Genomic DNA, 23,304 nt, shown 5'->3' with positions numbered 1-23,304 from the left:
TCCTTTGATACTATATCAAAACTCAACACACAGTAGTTTCTTAAAGATTAGTTGCAATGTGGAATCTGAAATAACATCAACTGACTTTTCTTATTTTGTTACTTTAAAAACTTTGGCCTTTCTTGCATTTTGAATAATGTTTTTTTAACTTGTGTGTGATTTTGAAATGTTATACATTTGTTATTGGGAAAATACTGGTTCACAAAGTTTTTCTTAGAATTTCCCAATGTTGATGCATTTTATTTATAGTATCAAGTACTCATGTATGTTAATATTACCACCAGTCTCATCAGAAAGTCTCAAAGCATGGGCAAGCTGTTAAGCTCATAGTGGTGAATTCACAAGTTTTTTCCTATGTCTGATTTTTGCTTGAAAGCTTTAGTATTGCTAGTTGTTTTCCTTGAAGTGATAGGCTTACTTTGTTCATTTTTGAGAAAACATCTGTCAGATACGAAATCTGGATAACTATAGTTTGTCCATAAAAATGGTATTCCATGGGAAAAAGTGGCTAGTTCAGCTTGTAACTGAAAATAATTGTCCAAGAGCTTTTCCTAGAGACAACCATTGTCCTTTGATATTCTGCCGAAGTGCTTTATGTGTACTTCCCATTTTGTTACACAGAATATTAAAAAGACTTGTACTAGAGGGTCAGTATTTAATACAATTTGTATTTTTTACTGCTCCATTGAAGATATTCTTAAGAGAAACTGAGCTTTATTTTTCTTATGAGTGTGTGGTGATGATGAATACAGTGCCTACTAGTTAATTAGTTTGGTATTCTTGTCTTGGTTTGTGGTAAGTTACCAGCATTTTACCCACCAGTGCTTTTGCACTATTAGTGTAAATATCAACAGAGTGAAAAGGACAAATAGTGTTTTAGCGTTTTTATGAAAACAGTTTTGAACTTACAGACCCCAAAAGCGTGAGGCCCTCCAGACCACACTTTGAGAATAGCTGAGCTAGAATGTGTGTGTGTGGGGGGGGAGGATTGACAAACTTTTTCTTAAAGGTCCAGATAGTAAATATTTTAGGCTTTGTAGGCCATATGGTCTCTTTGCAACTGCTGAACACTGCTGTTATGGTGCAGCCATAGATAGTACATAAACAAATGGATGTGGCTGTGTTCAAATAAAAACTTTATTTACAAAAATAAGCAACCAGTGGGCCTTTGTTTGCCTTGGTCTATGTAGAAGGTGGCAAATCTATTAAGGGAAAGGGAGATTGGGAATAGATCATAAAAGACCTCATTTTTATCGTATTTGGGAGTTTTCACTTTATCCTCCAAGCCACTGATCTCCAAAGTTTTGATCACCTACTTTTCTTAATATGTACCTTCTGTATATATATATTAATTAATTTGTAAATTATATGCTTGTATTACTATACTAAAATTCATTATAAAATACATGCCAAAAATTAGAAAAGGATGAGATAAAGTTTATACAAGTAATATTTCTAAATTTTAAAAATTTATTTACTAATGGTACAAAAAAGTGTATTTGCTTATTAAAACCATATTATTCTATAAAAATCTTGATTTTAACACTTTGTTAAATAGTGATTCAAAGGCTGGTTCTAAATTTAACAGTTTCCATAGATGAAAAAGGCATCTAATAAAGATATATAGATCCAAGTGGTTTTACTAAAATTATCATGCTCATATTTCTATTCAGCCAGTAGTGAAGACCTATTAATATTATGTGCCAGACCCTAACCTAGACCCTGAATAGTACAACTCCCTATGGAGCTTACATTCTATTGGCAAGACTCTTAATAACCTAATAAACAAGTAAATATTTATAATAGGTCAGATGCTAAGAACAATAAGGTAGAGTAGGGAGAAAAACAAGTGTAGTGGATCAGTTATCTATTGCCACAATGATGTTGTATAACAACCATAAAACCTCAGTCGCATACAATGACATGCTTTTACATGTTGTGGGTAATTGGCTAGGCAGCTTTGCCATTCTTGACTGGGTTCATTCACATTTCTGGGGGATGGCTGGCTGTCAGCACATCCATCCTGGCTGTGACTAGGATGATTGGGTTATTTGAAGTCCCTGCTCCACGTGTTTCTCATTCCCCATCAGGCTAGTGCAGGTACTCTCATGGCTGTGGCAGAAGTACAAAAGCAAGTGAGGACAAAAACATAAGGCTTGTGGAGGCTTGGAACTGGCACACTGTCACTTTTGTTGCATTCTATTGGTTAATACAAATTATATTGCCAGCCCAACTTCAAGGGATAGGGAAATATATGCCACCTTTTAAGTCAAAAGAAATGCATAGGCACGTGTGGTTTTAAAATAGGAAGGGTTGAAAAATAGGCTATTACTATGAAGAATCTATCATATGTCAGATATAGGAAATATTACATCAGGTGGTTAGGCCATTGAACCAAGACTTGAAATAGTGAGGAAGTGAGCCATGCAGGTTATCTGTGGGAAGAGTGTTCCAGACAAAAAGATTAAGTGCCCAAGAACCTGAGGTGTTGAAGGAATGTCAAAGAAGCCAGTGTGCTTGAGCAGAATGAATGAGAAAGAGAATAGTAGATTTGTGGTAAGGTTGGGAGTTTAGCATACCATCTAGGTTCTTGAAGGCCATGAAAAGTACTTTGGCTTTTACTCTAAGTGAGATGAGGACCTTTTGGATTTTACTTGGTGTTATAATGTTGTCTTGCTTACATTTATTTTAACAGGATCACCTCGGCTGCTCTGTAGAGAATAGGCTATAGAGAGTAAGGACAGAAGCAGAGACCACTTAGAAAGCTATATTTCAGTAGTTTAATCAGGAGAGCCTAAAGACAATGACAGTGAATATGAAGAAAAGGGATGGATTTGGAAAGCAATTCTGAGGTAGCATTAACAAGACTTGGTAAGAATGGAGCGTGAGGACAAACTTATCCAAGCTAATGTGGACACTAAATGATAGTGATGAGATAGGGAGTACAGAAGGAAAGATGAGTTTGAGAAGTTAGGTAATTAACTTTAGAGGTTTTGAGTTGGAGTTGGCTGGAAGATATTGAGGTGATAGTAATGAATTTAGATCTCAGATGAATTTAATGTTAGGATTGGCCCTATAGATTGAGAATTTTTTGTGTATTGGTGATCATTAGACTCAAGGAAGGTGATTCTTGGGATAAAAAATATATACTGAGAATAATAGCGAGAAACACAGAACATTATGGACCTTTAAGTATCTGATTGGTCTCAGTGCTGGAGAGTTAGGAGTAGAACCTGGAGGGCATTGTAGAGGCCAAATGAATTGAGGAGTTGGGAAAAGAGTTTGGATTTAAACCAGAATTTGGCAAATAGAAATTGTGGGTGACCTTAGCAAAAGCACTGAGAAATGGGTAGGGCAAATTTACATTTTTTAAAAAAGTTATTTTTTACTTGATTTTTTAAAATGGAAGCTATTAAGAGAGTTTTTAGGTAATGCTTAATAGGGGAGAATGGGTTTTTAAAATTTATTTATTAAAGCAGTGGGAGAATTGAATTCTTCCATGAAATCCTATCATATACGAGTTGCCCTGAGATGTACCTTGCTGTAGCATTTTAGGGAGAAGAGAAGCTGGGAAGGGGTGAGCAGACCAATCAAAAAGCTGGTCTGATGATTTGGTTTACTGTCATTCTCTCCTTTTCTCTTAATCCTGGATCTTTTCTTAACATTTCTTTACTTTCCATGCTGCTACCCTTGTGGTACTGTTTACTGTTGTGCTCACCCTCCAAATCAAGATGGTTGACTGCTGCAACCAGAACTGGCTTAAAGCCCAGAGATTATGGAATGAAGAAGGTGATTAAAACACCTTCCAAGTGTTGAGTTGGTGCCAGTTTGTACTTAATGAACTCTCATACTTCTCACTGGAATCCAATGAGCAAGATATTACATCCATTTTACAGGTGAGGAAACAGATGCCAGAGTTGTCCTTCAACTTGATTGGGGCATTGGGAGCAGTAAAACCCCAACTAGTAGTTAATATAATACCATACAGAACTTTTCCCTATTGAGTTGCAGCAATCTGGCAGGGGGCTGGGGGTGGGAGTGGTAATCATTAAATGGTAACATACGATATTCCAGAAAACTATTGATGAAATAGTTTGGGTTTGACAGAGTAAAGGTATTACATACTTCTCCTTTTTGGTTCCATAGCACTTTGTAGCTATCTTTATTAAAATTTACCATAGGCTGGGCGTGGTGGCTCGCGCCTGTAATCCTAGCACTCTGGGAGGCCTAGGCAGGCGGATTGCTCAAGGTCAGGAGTTCAAAACCAACCTGAGCAAGAGCGAGACCCCATCTCTACTATAAAATAGAAAGAAATTAATTGGCCAACTAATATATATAGAAAAAATTAGCCGGGCATGGTGGCGCATGCCTGTAGTCTCAGCTACTCGGGAGGCTGAGGCAGTAGGATCGCTTGAGCCCAGGAGTTTGAGGTTGCTGTGAGCTAGGCTGATGCCACGGCACTCACTCTAGCCTGGCCAACAAAGTGAGACTCTGTCTCAAAAAAAAAAAAATTTACCATAATGGACCATCTGGAGGATGGACACACTTGAAGCTCTGACACAGTGGGGTGGGGGTGGCAAGGGCAATATGTGTAACCTTAACAATATTTGTACCCCCATAATATGATGAAATAAAAAGAAAAAAATTACCATAATGGATTGCAAGTATATATTTTTCTGTTTCTAGTACTAGTTTGTGAGGTTTTCATTGGCCAGGACTGAGTCTTATTTGTCTTTATACTTTTGTTGCTTAGCCAGTGGTCACATGATATGTGCTTTGTGAATCTTGTTAAATAAATTACAACGTGTTCAACAGACAATGCAAATAAATAATGATGTATATATGTTATATACCTTGCTTATATAATAAACTGTAATAAGTATCACCAGATGCTTTCCATTAGATCCTCATACTAATCCAAGTCCTGTTTTTACAGAAGAGGAAACTGAGGTTGGCCCAGGATCACATGGGTGGATAATAAGTAGCAGAACTATTCCAACTGTAAAACCTGTGTTCTTTATTATGTTTTGCTGCCTTTTTCAGTGCAGTTTTTGTGAGCACCAGCAGCATGATCATCCACTCATAACTTAGAGATGAGAGAGAGACACACACACACACAGGGAGAGGGAGAGGACTGGGGGGAGAGGGGAAGAGAGAGAGAGAGACAGAGAGACTGATTAGCAGAACTTTTGAATGAAATAAATTGTTGCTTGACCCCAGAGAATTTGTTAATATTTCTCTTCGCTCTGAACTGTTGGTCAGAATCTTTTTCCTTAGATATACCTGTGTAGGGATAGAACGTTAGTGTCCTGTGTCTGTTAACATGGAAAGTTTTCCAAAATACTACATGTGAACCATTTTTAATCAAGAGGAGGTGACGGCTCCATCTCTGCAAACTTATCAGTTACATTATTTGTGTTCATTTGCCTTTGGTACTCTACTAGTTAATGTGTACTTTGCTAAATAATATGACCCCTTATGGTTTTAAAGTCTGTTTTATCAATGTAACAACTTCATCGAAACATAAAACTCTCACTTGGAAGAGTTTAGCACTAATTCAGTATGTAAAAGTATGAAGAACAGGTTGCTTTTAGCCTACTAGTGTTGTGGAAAACAGATGTTAACTGGTCACCTCTGTTTCTTATCACATGGTTGGAGTGAGTCATATATAGATCTTTCTTCTTTTCTAATATGTGAATTCATTGCTGTAGATTTTTCCCTCTACAGTGTTTTCACTGTATCACACAAGTTTTGAGAAGTTGTGTTTTCATTTTCATTTAGTTTAAAATATTTTTTAAATTTTTCTTGAGATTTCTTCTTTGACCTGTGTGTTATTTAGAAGTGTATTGTTTAATCTCCGTGTATTTGGGGATTTTCTGGCTTTCTGTTACTGGTTTTGAGTTGAATTCTATTGTGGTTTAAGAGCAGACATTCTATGATTTCTGTTCTTTTAATTTTGTTGAGGTATGTTTTATGGCCCAGAATTTGGTCTATCATGATGAATGTTTCATTTGAGTTTGAGAAGAATGTTTATTCTATAGTTGTTGGATAAAGTAATCTATTTTACTTTATCATTCATCGGATCATCAGATATTCATTATATTCATATATTCATCATCATCAGATATTCATTATATTTGGTTGATTCGTGGTGTTGAGTTCAACTATGTTCTTACTGATTTTCTTACTGCTGTATCTGTCCATTTGTGATAGAAAGGTGTTGAAATCTCCAACTATAATACTGGATTCAAATATTTCTCCTTGCAGTTCTATCGGTTTTGCCTCACATATTTTGATGCACTATTAGACATATATACACTAAGAATTGTTTTGTTATGTTTTCTTGGAGAATTGACCCCTTTATCTTTATGTAATACACTTGATCCCTGATAACTTCACTTGCCATGAAGTTGGCTGTATCTGAAATTAATAATATAGCTATTCCCACTTTATTTTGGTTGGTGTTAGCATGATATTCCTTTCTCCATTTACTTTTAATATATATTTGTCTTTATATTTAAAGTAGATTTTCTTATAGACAACATGTAGTTGGGTCTTGTTTTTAAATCTGCTCTGACAATCTCTTATAATTGGTACGTTGTTCAAAGTGATTACTGATATATTTGGATTAATGGCTACCATAGGCCAGGTGTGGTGGCTCACGCCTGTAATCCTAGCACTCTAGGAGGCCTAGGCAGGCGGATTGCTCAAGGTCAGGAGTTCAAAAACAGCCTGAGCAAGAGGGAGACCCCATCTCTACTAAAAATAGAAAGAAATTAATTGGCCAACTAAAAATACGTAGAAAAAATTAGCCAGGCATGGTGGCATTTGCCCGTATCCCCAGCTATTCAGGAGGTTGAGGCAGAAGGATTGCCTGAGCCCAGGAGTTTGAGGTTGCTGTGAGCTAGGCTGATGCCATGGCACTCTAGCCAGGCAACAGAGTGAGACTCTGCCTCAAAAGAAATAATGGCTACCGTATTTGTTACTGTTTTTTATTCCTTGCCCTTGTTCTTTGTTCCTATTTTTATCTTCTTTTACTGCCTTTTGCGGTTTTAATTGAGCATATTACATGGTTCCATGTTCTCTCCTTTCTTAGCTTATCAGTTGTATTTCTTTTTGTACTGTTTTTAGTGTTTCCCTAGCATTTGCAATCATTTCCTACTAATACAAGTCCATTTTCAGACAACACTAAACCACTTTATGGGTAGTGAGATTACCTTAGAATGACAAAATATCCTAATTTCTCCCTCCCATTCCTTGTATTATTGCTGGCATTATCTCACTTGTACATAAGCATACACACACAGCATAATCAAATATGCTTTTGCTATTATTATTTGCAACAAATTGTTATCTGTTAAATCTGTTAAGGATAAGAAAAATTTTTACTTCATTTACTTTTTCTCTGATTTCTTCCTTTATGTATATATGAATTTCTAGACCTTTATAATTTATCTTTTCCTTAAATAACTGATTTGAACATTTTCTTTAATATTTCTCACAGGACAGGTCCATGGCAACAAATTCCCTCAATTTTTATTTGTCTGAGAACATCTTTATTTCTCTTTCATTTTTGAAGGATAATTTTGCAAAGTTCGGAATTCTATTCTGGTGGTTTTTTTCCCCTCCTAACACTTTAAATATTTCATTCTAGTTTCTTCTTGCTTGCTTAGTTTCTGAAAAGAAGTCAGATGTAATTCCTATATTTGCTCCTCCATAGATCAGGTGATTTCCCCCACTTCTTTAACAATTTTTTTCATCTTTGATTTTTTTTTTTTTGTTAGTTTGAAAATGGTATGCCTAAGTATAGTTTTTTTAGCATTTATTCTGCTTAGTGTTCTCTGAGCGCCTTCAATCTGTGGTTTGGTTTCTGATGTTAATGTAGGGGAAATTCTCAATCATTATTGTTTGAAATATTTCTTCTGTTCCTTTCTCTCTTTTCCTTTTGTTACTGCCATTATAAATATTTACACCTTTTGCAGTTGTTCCCTCCATTTCTTGAATATTCTGTTTTAGGTTATTTTCTCCCCAGTATTTTGTTTCTAATAAGATACTCTCAAACTCAGAGAATCTTTCCTTAGCCATGTGTAGTCTCCTAATAAGCTCAAAGGCATTCTTCATTTCTAATACAGTGTTTTCTTTCCTTCTCTTTTCATCTCTAGCATTTCTTTTTGGTTATTTCTTAGAATTTCTTTCTTTCTGCTTACATTACCCATCTATTCTTGCATGCTGTCTACTTTATCCATTAGAGTTCTTAGCATATTAATCGTAGTTGTCTGATAATTTCAATATTCCTGCCATATGAGTCTGGTTCTGATGCTTGCTCTGTCTCTTCAAACTGTTTTTTGCCTTTTAGTATGTCTTGTAATTTTTTCTTGATAGCCAGACATGATGAACTGGGTAAAAGCAATTACTGTAAACAGACATTTAGAAATGTGGTGGTAAGCTGTGGAGGGAAGGGTCGTGTTCCATAGTCCTATGACTAATTCTCAGTCTTTTAGTGAACATGTACCTCTGAACTGTAAACTTCATGCCTGTTTCTCAGTACCTTCCCCAGCCGAGGATGCTTGAAGGGCCTAGAGTTGAATATTTCCCTTCCCTCAGGTCTGTAAAGCTCTGCTAAAACCCTAGTAGGTAGGCCGGGCGCGGTGGCTCACGCCTGTAATCCTAGCACTCTGGGAGGCCGAGGCGGGCAGATTGCTCAAGGTCAGGAGTTCAAAACCAGCCTGAGCGAGACCCCTTCTCTACCATAAAAATAGAAAGAAATTAATTGGCCAACTAATATATATATATATATATAAAAATCAGCCGGGCATGGTGGCTCATGCCTGTAGTCCCAGCTACTCGGGAGACTGAGGCAGGAGGATCGCTTGAGCCCAGGAGTTTGAGGTTGCTGTGAGCTAGGCTGACGCCACGGCACTCACTCTAGCCTAGGCAAGAAAGCGAACTCTGTCTCAAAAAAAAAAAAAACAAAAACCCTAGTAGGTTAACTTTGTTTAACTAGTTTCTCCTTAAGGAGACCTTGCTAAGAAGAACTGAATGCTTTGGTGTGTTGCAAAATGGTTCCCTTTTCCCTCCACCTGCCTGCCAGAAGCATGAGGAGATTTTTCACTGATACTTTCTGTGAGGACCTGGTAGCACTCCCAGAGGTAAAATTCACAAAAATGTGGGACACCCCCCCCCCCAGTTGGGTCCACCTGGAGGTTTTAACTCTTTACAGTTGTATACACTGAGCCTCTAAGCACTTCATCAGTTACAGTTCAGTTTTCCAATGGAGGTTGCTGCTCCCTTGTTTGTACTTTCGTAAGTTGTGATTGTCAGTATTTGCCTGTCAGTTTCTCCAGTTTTGGAGGCAGCAGTTTGCCCTGTGACTTCCTGTCTCTTTGTTGTTGTTGTTGTTGTTGTTGTTGTGAGTCTCACTTTGTTGCCCAGGCAAGAGTGAGTGCCGTGGTGTCAGCCTAGCTCACAGCAACCTCAGACTCCTGGGCTCAAGCAATCCTCCTGCCTCAGCCTCCCAAGTAGCTGGGACTACAGGTATGCGCCACCATGTCCGGCTAATTTTTTTCTATATATATTAGTTGGCCAATTAATTTCTTTCTATTTATAGTAGAGACAGAGTCTTGCTCTTGCTCAGGCTGATTTCGAACTCCTGACCTTAAACAATCCGCCTGCCTCAGCCTCCCAGAGTGCTAGGATTACAGGCGTGAGCCACCACACCCGGCCTCACTTCTCTTATAGATCTAAGAAGAGCTGTTTGATTTTTCAGTTTGTTGTTAGGACTGAGTGTCAGATTCTTTTTTGTTTGTACATTTTTTTTTATTGTGGTAAAATGTACATAACAAAAGTTTTTCATTTATAAGTATACAGTTCAGTGGCATTAAGTACATTCACATTGTTGTACAATGAGGATTCTTAAAAGTAAAAAATCACATACTGTTAGGAGGGTCATGCAGGGCTTTGTAAGAAGGACTTTTAAGATGAGTCCAGAAAGGAGGGGTGAATTTTGGTGGAGGGAACCTTTTGAGTAAAGAAACAGTGGTGGAAATGATGAAAACCAGTTAAGGAATCAAGAACATTTGTAGAAGTAACTAATATAGTAGAGCTATTGGCAAATTTGTAAGCATTAAGACAGCAAAAAATTGGTTAAAATATCAGTTCTTGGAACATGTGTTAAGACTTCATTTTTTTTTTTTTTGAGACAGAGTCTCGCTTCGTTGCTCAGGCTAGAGTGAGTGCCATGGCGTCAGCCTAGCTCACAGCAACCTCAATCTCCTGGGCTCAAGCAATCCTGCTGCCTCAGCCTCCCGAGTAGCTGGGACCACAGGCATGCGCCACCATGCCCGGCTAATTTTTTCTATATATATATTAGTTGGCCAATTCATTTCTTTCTATTTATATTAGAGACGGGGGTCTCACTCTTGCTCAGGCTGGTTTCGAACTCCTGACCTCGAGCAATCCGCCCGCCTCGGCCTCCCAGAGTGCTAGGATTACAGACGTGAGCCACTGCGCCCGGCCAAGACTTCATTTTTAAGGCTGAATAATATTTCATTATATGTATTGCTGCATTTTGTTTATTCATCCATTGATGGACACTTGGCTTGCTTCCACCTTTTGGCTATTGTGAATAATGCCTCTATGAACATGGATGTATAAATATCTGTTCAAGGCCTTGCTTTCAATTCTTTGGGGTATATACCCAAAAGTGGAATTGCTGAATCATATGGTAATTCTATTTTTGTTTTTTGAGGAACCATCATACTGTTTTCTATAGTGGCTGCACCATTTTACATTCTCACCAACAGTGCACAATGGCTCCAGATTCTCCTCATCCTTGCCAATACATGTTATGGTTTTGTGTGATGGGGTCATATGGCAATATAAAATTGTGTGTGTTGGTGGGAATGTTGGATCATCTGTGTTAAATACTTTATAGAAATTGTGGTTATTAAGATTTTGATGCCTTTGGGATATTCTTGGTGACTTCATAAAAGTAATTTCAGGAGTAGAAAAGGGAAAAAAATGAAACTTTCAGGGGGTTCAAGAGTTAGAGGTTCACCAGGAAGTGTAGTCTCTCTTTAGAAAGTTTGGTCTGCTGACCACAGCTTTGTGGTAGTCTCTAGTGTTGCAAAAAATAATTCATTTTTCCATCAAGTGGTAAATAAGTATTTAGCTCCCTTAAACTACAAAAATGACTTTTCCTGTGCTATATTTGTTTTTGCAAAGATGAATAGGAATTCTGCATTTGTGCTATTTACTTGGGGGTCTTTGTTTTATTTTCTAGTTGCAGAGAAAGAATTGATGTTATTGTGGCTTAATGTATTAAAACTAGAACTTGATATTCTCTGTTTTGCTATATACTTATATATTATGAGATAATTAGTGATGGGTTGCATTGGAATACCTTGGGAATCTGGGTTTGGCAGATGTTCCCCTGTGAAGACTAAACAGGGCTATAGTGATTGTGTTTTCTTAAATCAAAATCAGGACACATAACCAGGTAAAGGAAGGTATACTCAGAAGCCATGGTTTTAATACCCAGATGTTAGAATCTCTGAGCCATTTACTGTGGGTACAATAAGACAAAATATTTGAAGTTGGATTAACTTGGAAAATCAGTGGAACCAGCAGTTTAATGAGTTAAATGGATAGAGTCTAGATTAAGGGTGGTTAAGGATAATGAATAAACAGATGGAAGAGAAGGTGAGGGCCTTGTGAGTTGAAACAAAAATAAAATAATCAGAACTGGGAACACTTTTCCATTTACTGTATTAGGTTATCTTCATTCTAATGAAATTAATATATGTGACAAAATTTTATTGCCTTCCTTAATTCAAGTGGTATTCTACTTTTTGTTATTATAAAAATGCACCTTCAGAGTAGGAAGAAGGTAAACTGGCATTACAAGTTTATAATTTCTCTCACCAGGAGACAGGAGCTTTTCTTTAAGAAAGATAATCATTTGCTTATTGTCTGGGCTGTCCCCCTAAAAATATTACTTGGTTATTTTTTTATTACCCATTTTAAAAAGTTTTTATGATTTGGCTATATTTAGTATTTTTAATTATAAAGTGTATAGTACAAAGTTTTATTTAAAAACAATTTCTCAAAATTAAGGATTACTGCTATACCCATTCAGGAGGATTATAAAACTGTTGGAGATTTCCTTTGCTAGTACTGTTGATGGAACTGGGAATTGAACTCCAGCCTGACTCAAGGAAGTCCAAGCAGGGGAGAGAAAATAGTTTCTTAAGTATACTGGTCAATTCTGAGTTGTGTCTATTTTCTCCTAACTTCACCACCTAAGAAGACCTGAACAGTTTATTGACTTCCTACTGTCTGGGGTTATGCTGACAGTGGCTGGTCTTAATAGAATAAGAAGGTATGGTTTGCATCTTCAGGGAATTCATGTTCTATCAAGGATATTATATGGATATATATATATATATAAATAATAATTATATATTGGGCTATGTCCTAGATTAGAAGTGTACATTAAAGGCTGTGGGTAGAGATGAGGAAAAGAAAGGAGTAAGTGAATAATGGAGGTGTGTGCCAGTATTTCTCAGGAAATGTTTCATCAATATGATTTCTGTACTGAGCCAGTACCATAAAAAACAAGGAGTTTGCTTGCCAGACAAATAGGGAAATAACTGAAACATAGAATTCAACATGAGCGGGGGAGGGGAGCGGGTATATACATACATAATGAGTGAGATGTGCACCATCTGGGGGATGGTCATGCTGGAGACTCAGACTTGTGGGGAGAGCGAGGAATGGGCTTTTATTGAAACCTTAAAATCTGTACCCCCATAATATGCCTAAATAAAAAAAAAAATGAAGAAGAATGAATTCAACATGAGCAAAGCACAGAATTATTTTGTTACCCAAAGACCCGTAAGATTGACCCATATTTACTTCAGAGTTATTTTCTTCATTATCAGTCCTGACTTAGTTTCAAATGAGGAGGCATAGCCACGTATTTCCAAAAAAGAATGTCAGACAAGTTATATAGCAGTGGGTAAAGTGTGAGCAAAGATGAGGAAGATGAATTTTGAAAGGCAAAGTTGCATGTTTTGCACTTAAAGGTAGACTTTGCAGTTGTATAGTTGAAAGACCATTTGGTTGTTTTAGCTGCTTGTAACAGTGAGTAGTAGTATGCATATTTTTCATATGTTTATAAAGATTTAAAGCCAGTTAGAGATAGTATAGTGTACTTTGGGTGGAGGTCATACTCTGATTTTACTATTTGCTGCCAGTAATTGTATCTGGGGTTTAGAAGAATTCATTTTGATTTGATATTATGCAACTTGTGTGGTAGGATTAAATTTGTTAATATTGAGTGCTTTTTGTGACTGAGGATAATTAAAATGTTCAGGTATAAAACCAGATGAATTTATTCATTTAACAATTACTATTGAATGCCAACTGTCCCAAACCTGCTACCTTATAAAATTCACATGAATTCTCCAATAATTGCCTCAGAAATTTTCAGAGCAATGACAAAAGCATGATTTGTGGGTTAAGTAGTCTAAATATTTGGCTACAGTATAACTCTTAAGCTTAAAATAATTGTTGTTTTACGATATGAGGTACAGTTTTAAAATTTATATATTCTTATGTGCATATTTACTGAAAGTAATGTCTTATGAAACTTCTGTTTTTTAAGTGTTATAACATTGAGAAATTTAGGGTAGTGGTGTGTGGTCTAGTAACAGAGCATCAGAGATCTTATGCTCTAGTATTTAATTTATTTATATCCCATCTTATTTCAAAAAGAATTTGAGTTAGCTTAATTTCCATCTTAGTTTAGTTTTTTGGTATGTTTCATTTACTGTTTTCTTAATTGTCCTGAATTATAGTCCATCAACAAATGAATACTTTTCTGTTTCATGTATTTTCAGTTCAAAGTCTGTTCAGCAAATATAAAGAGAATTAGATTTATTTTAGAGGCAGAACTAATAAGTCTTGCTGATGTGGGAAGTAGGTAAAGGAACAAATCCAGGATGACTCCTTGGTTTTTGTCTTGAGCAACTGTTAAATGGTGGTGCTGTGTGATGCCCATTAGACACTCAGTGGACAGTCTAGTAGAGAGTTGTTTGACTCTGGAGATATTTAACAAACTTCACACAACATATTCTCAGTAGCCTCAAGTCCTTAGATGAACAATGAAATTGTTCTACCCTTTTAAGAACTCAAATCTTCTCAACCTTTGGGGTGTGCTGAATAGCAGATCATCTCAAATCCTTGAGTACTCAGTCTAGTGAAGATGTTAATATTATATACAATAAATACCTAGTTTAATTAATTAACTATGCAATGTTAACTATTATTAATAAATTGTAACATTTTCCCAAAAAAAAAAGAACTCAAATCTTGACACACAAAAGGATGTTTTAAAGAGGATACTCACATTACTTATATGCTTTTTGGAGGCCTTTGAGAATCCCATTTATTGATTTTAGGATTAGCGGATATAAATTTTGTGCTTTAAGAAATAAAGAGAAAATAATTTATTTGGAATTTTATTTAAAAAGTGAATATTAAACTTAGATTTTGTTTGCATCAGAAATTCTAAATGATAATGGAGCAATGTATTATGGACTCACTGCAGAAGGCTGAGAAGTTAAGCAGGGAAGGTTCAAGAAAGGCTTCACAAAGGAAATAGCACTTTAGCTAGAATCCTGCTATTAATTCAACAGCAAGAGCAAAAATTGTGAAACTGGTGATGGTTAAGAGCTGGAGGGGTTACTGGTGGTGGTTGGTGGAGTTGGTAAGTAATTCTATATGGCTGAAACATCAAACTCCTGGTAAGAGACTGTTATAAAAAGAAGCTAGGAAATTAGGCAGCATTTGGAATATTTTATAATTAAACCAATGAATTGGTAGTTTTACTTGGAAGTGGAGGTAGTAATACACCCATTGGAGGGTTTTTAAGCATGGGACTAAAATGATCAGATTTGTCTTTTAGAACAGTAACTAATATAGGAGTGCAGTTATTTAAGGAGTTTATTTATGTGACTTTTTAAAAGACCTTTAAGGGTAGGCTTAATTGGCAATGTCTTTCTTAAAGGCCTTTGTTTGTTTGTTTAGTATTAAAAAAAAGCCATACATGATAAAGGGTGTGGTAGGAATCCATACACTTATGTACATATAACATTTAGCTATATTTTTGCCCAGTTCAGATAGTAAATGATTCAGTCTTTTCTTGCTTTAGGATTATGTGAAATAATTGTTACTTTTATTAACACTTTTATTAGTGTTTAGTTCAGTGCTGTTCTCAGTCTATCACAAAGCACTGTGTTTATGACTAAAATTTCTTAGTATATTATATGGTATGTTTCTCTATAATATAGAGGTTTTTTTTCCTGTGCATTTCCTAGTATTAATAACGGCTTCACTAGAGATAATAGAATGGTGGTCAGGAAGTTAAAACAAAATTGTATGTATAGATACTTTGTTTCATATAGTTAAATGAGCTTTAGTGCTACTTCAAGAACTATTTGGACATTAATGTTGATGTGGTGTTAAAAAATAAAACCTGCTTTAGGCCAAATCAAATCTTACTCTAAGATTAATTAATTCAACATATTTAATAAGAGGGTTCCCTAGGGATTCAGGGTATTACATTACAAATATTAATCTGACAATAATTTTGTGCTCTGAGGTTATAGTTTAATAGGGGAAATAAGATGTATTCTCTGTATGTTTATCATTAGAGTAAGAAATGGTAAGTGTTGTAGGACTATATATAAAGGTAAAAAGAACTCAGAAGGGAAAGAATATTTTTGGATGTGGGGCATCAGAAACTCTCTACAGGAGCTAGGGCTTAAAATGTAAAGATGGATAAGCTTTGGAGGTGTGCAAATGGAATTACCACTAAGAAACAAAGAAAGAGCATATACAGATTGGAGAAAGATGGTTATCATGGGAATTTTTTCAGATGGAATCTTGGAAAGCAACTTTTAATGGTGGGGTCCCCCCCCTTTCACACTACTGAGTGTATAGTTCACACTCACTATATAAAGAGCTTTCTCATATCCATACAGTGTTGGATTATTTACTGTTTTATAAGATAGAAAAGAGATTTGGTTTTCCCATTTGCCATTGCTCAGAATTTTTTAGTTCATTTATTTAACCCCTTTTTGTTTCTTATAGCCAGTGCCTTTTGTTCTTACTTGTTGCTGAACCATGGTCTCTTCCTCCCACCAACCTTTTTCTTTTTGCTACTTGGTAACTGCATTTTTTTCTTCTTCAACCCTAACCCTTTTCAATTTCCGAGGAAAAATCCATAGTCATTTTTCTTAAATTTTTTGATACTGCCAACCTGTATATAAAATAGAGGAAACTAAAATTGTAAAATCAACCTCCATTTCTCCATGCTAATCAATTACAGTACTCTTTCTTTTAGAGCCCTTATACCAGTGTGGTTCTTAAAGCAAGCATGGCTACAGAAGCCGCAATAACACCTGGGAACTTATTAAAGATGCAAATTATCATGCTCTCTACCCCAGACCTTCTGAATTAGAAATTCTGGGGGTGTGAAGCCTTTGTGGTCTTCCAGGTGATCTGAAGCATGCTCAAGTTTGGCATACAAACTCCTTTACAATACTCAATAGTTTCAGGCAGACAAATTGGCCCAGAATGTGTGACTCTTTTGATCTTTGATCTAGGGGAGATTTTAAAGAAATAAATCTGAAGTGGCAAATAACATTTAAAGAGTTTCAGTAGTTGACTCAATAATAATAGTTAACACTTACCGAGCCATTTTATGTGCCAGGCTTTTTGCTGAGTGTAGAGGTATTTTCTCTATTTTATAAAAAAATGAGACACAGAGGGATTAAATATGTTCATTGTCATATAGCTAGAAAGTGGCAGATCCAGAATTTTAATTCAAGCAGCTAACTATAAAGCTGACATTTTTTGTTAGGAAATAAGTCCCTACTTGAAAATATCTTTTTAATACAGTTGGGTAGAATTTTTTTGAAGTCAACAAAGTTTTAATGTGTTTTGTGGACCACCTTTGTTTCTCCGATGGGCACAAAAATGTCTAAGCATACTACTTTTGTAGACTTTTATTTTAATAGAGCATTCTTCATTTTAGGCTTCAATGTAAAAAGTATACCATGGTATGTCGGGCTTTAAGAAAACTGGATAACAACGAGTAAGATGTGCAACATGTGGGGGATGGACATGCTTGAAGCTCTTACTCAAGGGGGAAGGGGAGGCATGGACAATGTATGTAACCTTAACACTTGTACCCCCATAATATGCTAAAATAAAAAAAAATTAAAAAAGAAAACTGGATAAATAAAAATCCAAACGTAAATTAGGTATTTATTTGTGACACAAGTGTTCTCAGGGTTCATTATATGAGAAATGGAAAGTCATTTCACATAAAACTTTTGTACATTTCTCACCATAATTTGTCACATAACAGAGGAATATTTGGAGTGATTGTACCAGGTATTCCAGAAGTACATTTACATTTTATAATTAAGTTCAGCCACTCTTCTCTTTCTTTTGAAGTTTTTTTTTTCTTTTATATATATTTTTTCAGTGACATCAACCTAACATTCTTTTCAAATATTTAACCTTTGAACAGAGAAAATACAAAAATTCAAATTACGTATGCCAGATGTATATATAAGTAACTTAGGATCTTTGTTAATATGTAGTAATGAAATCATGAACAATTTTTTTCTACTTTCCATTTACTTTTTTAACATTCAAGTTTTTGAACAGGCAATACATTCATATAATCCAAAAGGTGTGAAAAGGGAACAGTAATGTCTTCTCATCTGTTTCCCACAGCTACCCATTTCCTTTCCCCACAGACACCTTTGTTAATAGTTTCTCTTCCAGAGATATTTTATTAATATGCATATGTACAAGGAAGTACAAATATATTTTTAATTATCTTTAACACCAGTAGAACACTACTGTATTCCTTGCCTTTTACACTTAATGCATATTTTCAAGATATTGCCATCTCACTATATAAAGAGCTTCCCCATTTGTTTTTCAGCTATATTATATATGATTGTATGAATGATATAAATCTCTTTAGCCAGTCCTCTATTAATAGATTTTTTTGATTATTAGCAGTCTTTTGCTATCATTAACAATGCTATAATAACTTTATACATACATCATTTCACATGTGTGTCATTTTAATCTGGAGGACAGAATTGTAAAAGTAAAATTCCCTGGTTAAGGGATTATATGCATTTGTAATAGCCAAATTACCTTTCTTGGGCGTTGTGCTAATTAATTCCTTTCCACCAACACTGTATTAAAGTTTAGATTTCTCCACACCCTCACCAATAGCCCATTTACTTTTGAATACAGTTTTTCCCCCTAACACATGCTTATATTTTGAGAACGCTATTACTACAGGAAATAGTATCATAAATGCTGGGAATTTTACTTTGGCATTATGCCAAGGCACAACAAGATTCTAGTCTTTTTATCTTAAAAAAAATCCTGTTAATAAGTTTCTAAGACTGTGATGATAAAATTTAGTAGTTTTTCAAAGAAAAGGAAAAGGTTTACTATTTTATGTGTAAGTGCCTATTTGTTAAATTATTTCAAGTTACTGATGTTGAAATATATCGTAACAAGAATAAGGCAAGAATCTTGTATTATAGCTCTATCTTATTTTTACAAATAAAGACGTAACATTCTTAGTTGATTAAATATCAGCAAGTAACAAAAATAAAATGGTGAAAAAGTTAGGTTTTACCAGACTTCTTTTTCATTTCATTTGTATTTAATAATCTGTTGAATAGTAACACGAGAATGCTTTCAATATGGCTTTAAGCCTGAAAGAAAGTAGGCTCCTTTGAAATTAAATTTCAGCAGTGTAGTTGAGTAGAATTTAAACAATTCACAATGCTGACTTTCAGTGCTTCTGAAAGCAGGAAGTGTATTACTGACACACAGAAATATTCCAGCCCAAATAACATCCCTACTGCCATATGTGGTAAGAATTTGTCACTAACCCACAAACCACTTCTGTAATGCAGTGAATAAGCAGAATTGGTCTTTGTTGGACATTTCCAATTTGGTATGAAAGAACTTTGTTTTGCAGTGTCTTATAAGTAATTATTAGCTTATGTCTTGAAGAGAGCCTGGCACATCATGGGTGCTCATGGTTTATTGAGAAAAGGAATAAAGAAACCTGTACATAATTATTTTAAGCATGATTTTAATTTGGTTATTGGGACCCTTAGTTTAAACACAGAAATTACTTGAGTATGTTAAGGACTGAGTTAAATATTCTGACTCAGCTTATTAATGGTATCTTTAAATTCTTCTCTTCTAGTTGTCCTCTTTGCTGCTCATTTGAAATAAATTAATCATGTTTGCACTTATGCTAAAAAAGAAATTCTCCTTGGGGGTTAACTATTAAGGGATGAGGAAATTAAGAGCTTAGAGAAACAGGAAAATGAGTTGTGAAGTCTTGGGGTCAGCAAAATTCAGTGAAGACTTTGTAAATCATTAAAATTTTGAAAATATCAATGTCTCTCTAAACTTCAATTTTTATTTTTTTTGTATTTTAAGCGATTAAGAAGATTGTCTACTAAATATAGAACAGAAAAGATATATCCCACAGCCACTGGAGAAAAAGAAGAAAATGTTAAAAAGAACAGATATAAGGACATACTGCCATGTAAGTTTGAAATGCCCTTAATAGAACAAATAGAAATGCTTATTAGCCTTTTGTAACCTAACTAGTCTGATTGTTGAGGAGTAGTAATTAACCTCTCTTTCAAAAATACTATAAAATTATAATTTGTAATTGTGCTTCTTTTTCCTTCTGATAGTAATTTTTGTTGTTTACTTTTTTCCCCTTTAAGCATCACAGTTACTCCAATGCTAAATTACTTTTAAATACTGAGAATCAAAGTAAGAATATCTTTTGTGAACTCTATTCAAAAAGTTATTTCATAAAAATAAAATAATATAGACAATCGAATAAATTTTATAAAATGCTAAAAATATTGATTTATCTGTTATCTGTTCACAAGAACCTTAATTGATTAATTATGCATGGAAAAAATGAACCATAAGATGACTCAAAAACCTGTATGTCTACTATTCTCACCATTCTGAATATATATGTCTGAATATGTCTTAGACTAATAGCATTGTGTAATATAATTATTCTTAGATATATAGTTTTCTGACAAAATAGCTTCAACTCTAAAAGTGTACTTAAGTGTGTCCTCATTTTATAAAATAAAAACTTTACCTTGTACCTGCTATCTCTTAAAGCTGCCAGTAGTCTTTTTTTCTTCAGGTATCAGGAATTATCTAAGTTCTGTGACACCATTTCCACAAGTCTGATTGATTCTTAAAGCTTGTTCTCTCTAAAATCTCCTTGATAAAGTTTCAGTGACTTTTTAATTGACCAGATTCGGTGGGTTTTTTTCAAAAAGTGTTTATTCTTTTCTGTTAACTATAATATTTTGATGCCATTGACCAGTCTCTATTTTTGAAATTTTCTTCCCCCATAACCCTTTTTCACATTACCTTCTCCCTCTCTTGTCTTCTTCCCTCTTTTCCTTATTGACTTCTTTGCCCAAATGTAATTCTTCATCTTTTTATTGTTGTTATTCAACATTGTTCTCAGCTGTGGAATGTGTGGATAGCCAATGTTGGCAGAATTAACAAGTGATAAGATAGCATAATGGTAGAGTTCTGACTCTGGAAGTTCAAATCCTTACTCCACCACTTTCTAGCTGTATGACCTTGGACTTATCCTTTCTGTGTCTTGGTTTTCTCATCTGTGAAATGGAGATTATAATAATAATACCTTTTAGGGTTATTTTGAGTATTAGATAGGTTAATATAAAATGCTTAGAATTGTACCTAGCTCATAGTATTATAACTACTCATTAAGCTTTTGTACAATATACTTCCCTTTCCTCACGTGTTGTTTTAGTCTATTCACGCTGCTATTACAAAAATGTCATAAATTGGGTGGCTTATAAATAACAGAAATTTATTTCTTACAGTTCTAGAGGTTGGGATTTCCAAAATCAAGGCACCAGCAGGTAGATTTGGTTGCTGGTGAGGGCTTGCTCTCTGGGTTATTGAGGGTGCTACCTTATTGCATCCTTCCATGGTGAAAGGGGCATAGGAGCTCCCTCAGACTTCTTAAATAAGACCACTAATCCTATCCACAGTGGCGTGACCTATCTCACCTTCTAACAGCCCCACTTCTTATTACTATTATATTGGGGATTAGGTTTCAACATATGAATTTTGGGGAGGCACAAACATTTAGACCACCAGTCCACCTCAGAATAGGTGATGGCATGGGTTTCTGGACACTTTCTTTGTATTAAGCAGAATAATCTTGAGGTAATCTTACAGTGCTCTGAAATTATTAATGTATCACTCAAAGAGATAGTCTTTCCAGTATCTTTTGCTGTCAGAGAAATAAATCTTAAAAAGCTCCAGGTTTCTTTTTTCATGTGTTGTTTCATTCATTCATTCATTCATTCATTCTACAGAAAGCTTTGAGCATATACTATGTGCAGGCATTGCAGCAAAACACAAACTGGCAAAAATCCTTGCCTGTTTGAATCCTATATTTTGGTCAAGGTGCAGAACAATTAATACAAATTAACATACATGGTCTGTCATGCTGTGATTAGTGCTATTGAGAATAATATATTAAGAATGAGGGGCAGAGAGAAAGGTGGGAATAGAAGGCAGAAGCTTTATAATTTTGGTTAGGGCTAGAAGGGAAAGGTTAGTGGTGTTAAACTTTTATTTTTTTATCTGAAAAATAAAAGCCCTGATTTACACTGTTTGCCAATTTTTGTGATAAATAGATTATCATAATTATCACAACAAAACTATTAGGTACTTAATATAAGCCATTTTGCAGATAGGAAGCTGAGACACAGAGAGATTAAACAGTTTATCACAACAGTTTATAGTGTGGAACAAGGATTTAAACCTAAGCTGTTTATATCCAGAGTGTTGGTTCTTGACTATGATAATTGGTCCCTCAAGGTACATTTGGCAATGTCTGGAGACATTTTGGTTGTCACAGCTGGAGTTTGGAGGTGGACAGTCTGCTAATGGGCAGAGGTCAGGGATGCTGCTACACTACCTACATACACAATACAGTCCCCCACAACAAAGAATTATCGAGGCTGAAATGTCAGTACTGCTGAAATTGAGAGACCTTGTTCTAGAGCCTAAGCTTTTAATCACTGTGCTATAGTCAGAGTGGCAGTGCCTTTTTCCCTTTACGTTATTTAAGGTTTCCAGTAAATTCCTAGTTAGTTTGATTTGGAAAATTAAAAGTAATTGTACATAGAGAGATGTATTCTGTTAGAGAATAATTTAAGTCATTAATTTCCTTTGTATGTTTAACATGTCCAGTGTTTGTGGAAATAATGTTTTTTAAATAAATTTGAGGTATAATTTATATACCATGAAATTTATCCATTTTAAGTGTACTATTCAATGTGTTTTTAGTAAATTTAGAGTTACACAATAATTAACACAATCCAGTTTTAGGACATTTCTATCACCCCCAAAAGATCTGAAGTCTTTAGCCCTAGGCAATTGTTAATCTGCTATCTATCTCTATAGATTTTCAATTTCTGTAAATTTAACATAAATGTGATCATACAATTTTTGTGGCTTCTTTGACTTAGCATGTTTCTAAGATTCAGTCCCTTTCTTTTTGTTGAATAATATTCTGTTGTGTAGATATCTCACATTTTGTTTATCCATTTACCAGTTGATAAACGTTTTGGATAATGTTGCTATGAATATTTTCATAAAAGTCTTTGTGTGGACATAAGATTTTATTTTTCTTGGATGGATACATAGAAATGGAATTGCTAGGTCAACAGAAGCTTATTTTTCACTTTATAAGAAACTACTAAACTATTTTCCAAAGTGGTTATCCATTTCGCATTCCCAGCAGCAATGTATGAAGGTCACAGTTTCTTCACATCTCCACCAACACTGATTGCTGTTGGTCCTTTAGATTATAGTTATTCTAGTGGGTGTGTAGAGGTAGCTCATGTTTCTCATTTGCATGTCCCTAATCAAAAATAATGTTGAGCATCTTTTCATGTGGTGTTAGCCATTTGTATCTTCTTTGGTGAAAAGTCTATTCAGATCATTTGTACATTTAAAAAATTGTTTTGAATTATAAGAATTCTTAACATATTCTAGATACTGAAGTTAGTCCCAGATTTGAGAAATTTCTAAGTATTAGGTCAAGGGATGACCTGTATTTTGTCTCTTGAAAGGGCTAAACTTTAGTTA

At 35.0% G+C, this 23,304-nt stretch overlaps 1 protein-coding gene across 2 annotated transcripts in view; it reads left to right on the top strand.

Moving 5' to 3' along the window:
* PTPN12 (protein tyrosine phosphatase non-receptor type 12) overlaps positions 1–23,304 on the top strand; it is a 96,177-nt gene that overhangs the window by 22,997 nt on the left and 49,876 nt on the right. For both annotated transcript variants that reach the window (XM_012747281.3, XM_012747296.3), the window contains exon 2: positions 19,564–19,672. In XM_012747281.3, the coding sequence (XP_012602735.1) occupies positions 19,564–19,672 (109 nt within the window). The remainder of the gene's footprint in view (positions 1–19,563; positions 19,673–23,304) is intronic.

Source organism: Microcebus murinus, chromosome 9, assembly GCF_040939455.1.
Source record: "Microcebus murinus isolate Inina chromosome 9, M.murinus_Inina_mat1.0, whole genome shotgun sequence".
Taxonomy (NCBI): domain Eukaryota; kingdom Metazoa; phylum Chordata; class Mammalia; order Primates; family Cheirogaleidae; genus Microcebus; species Microcebus murinus.
Note: the sequence above shows the minus strand (reverse complement) of the source record. Positions and strands in the feature narration are given on the sequence as shown.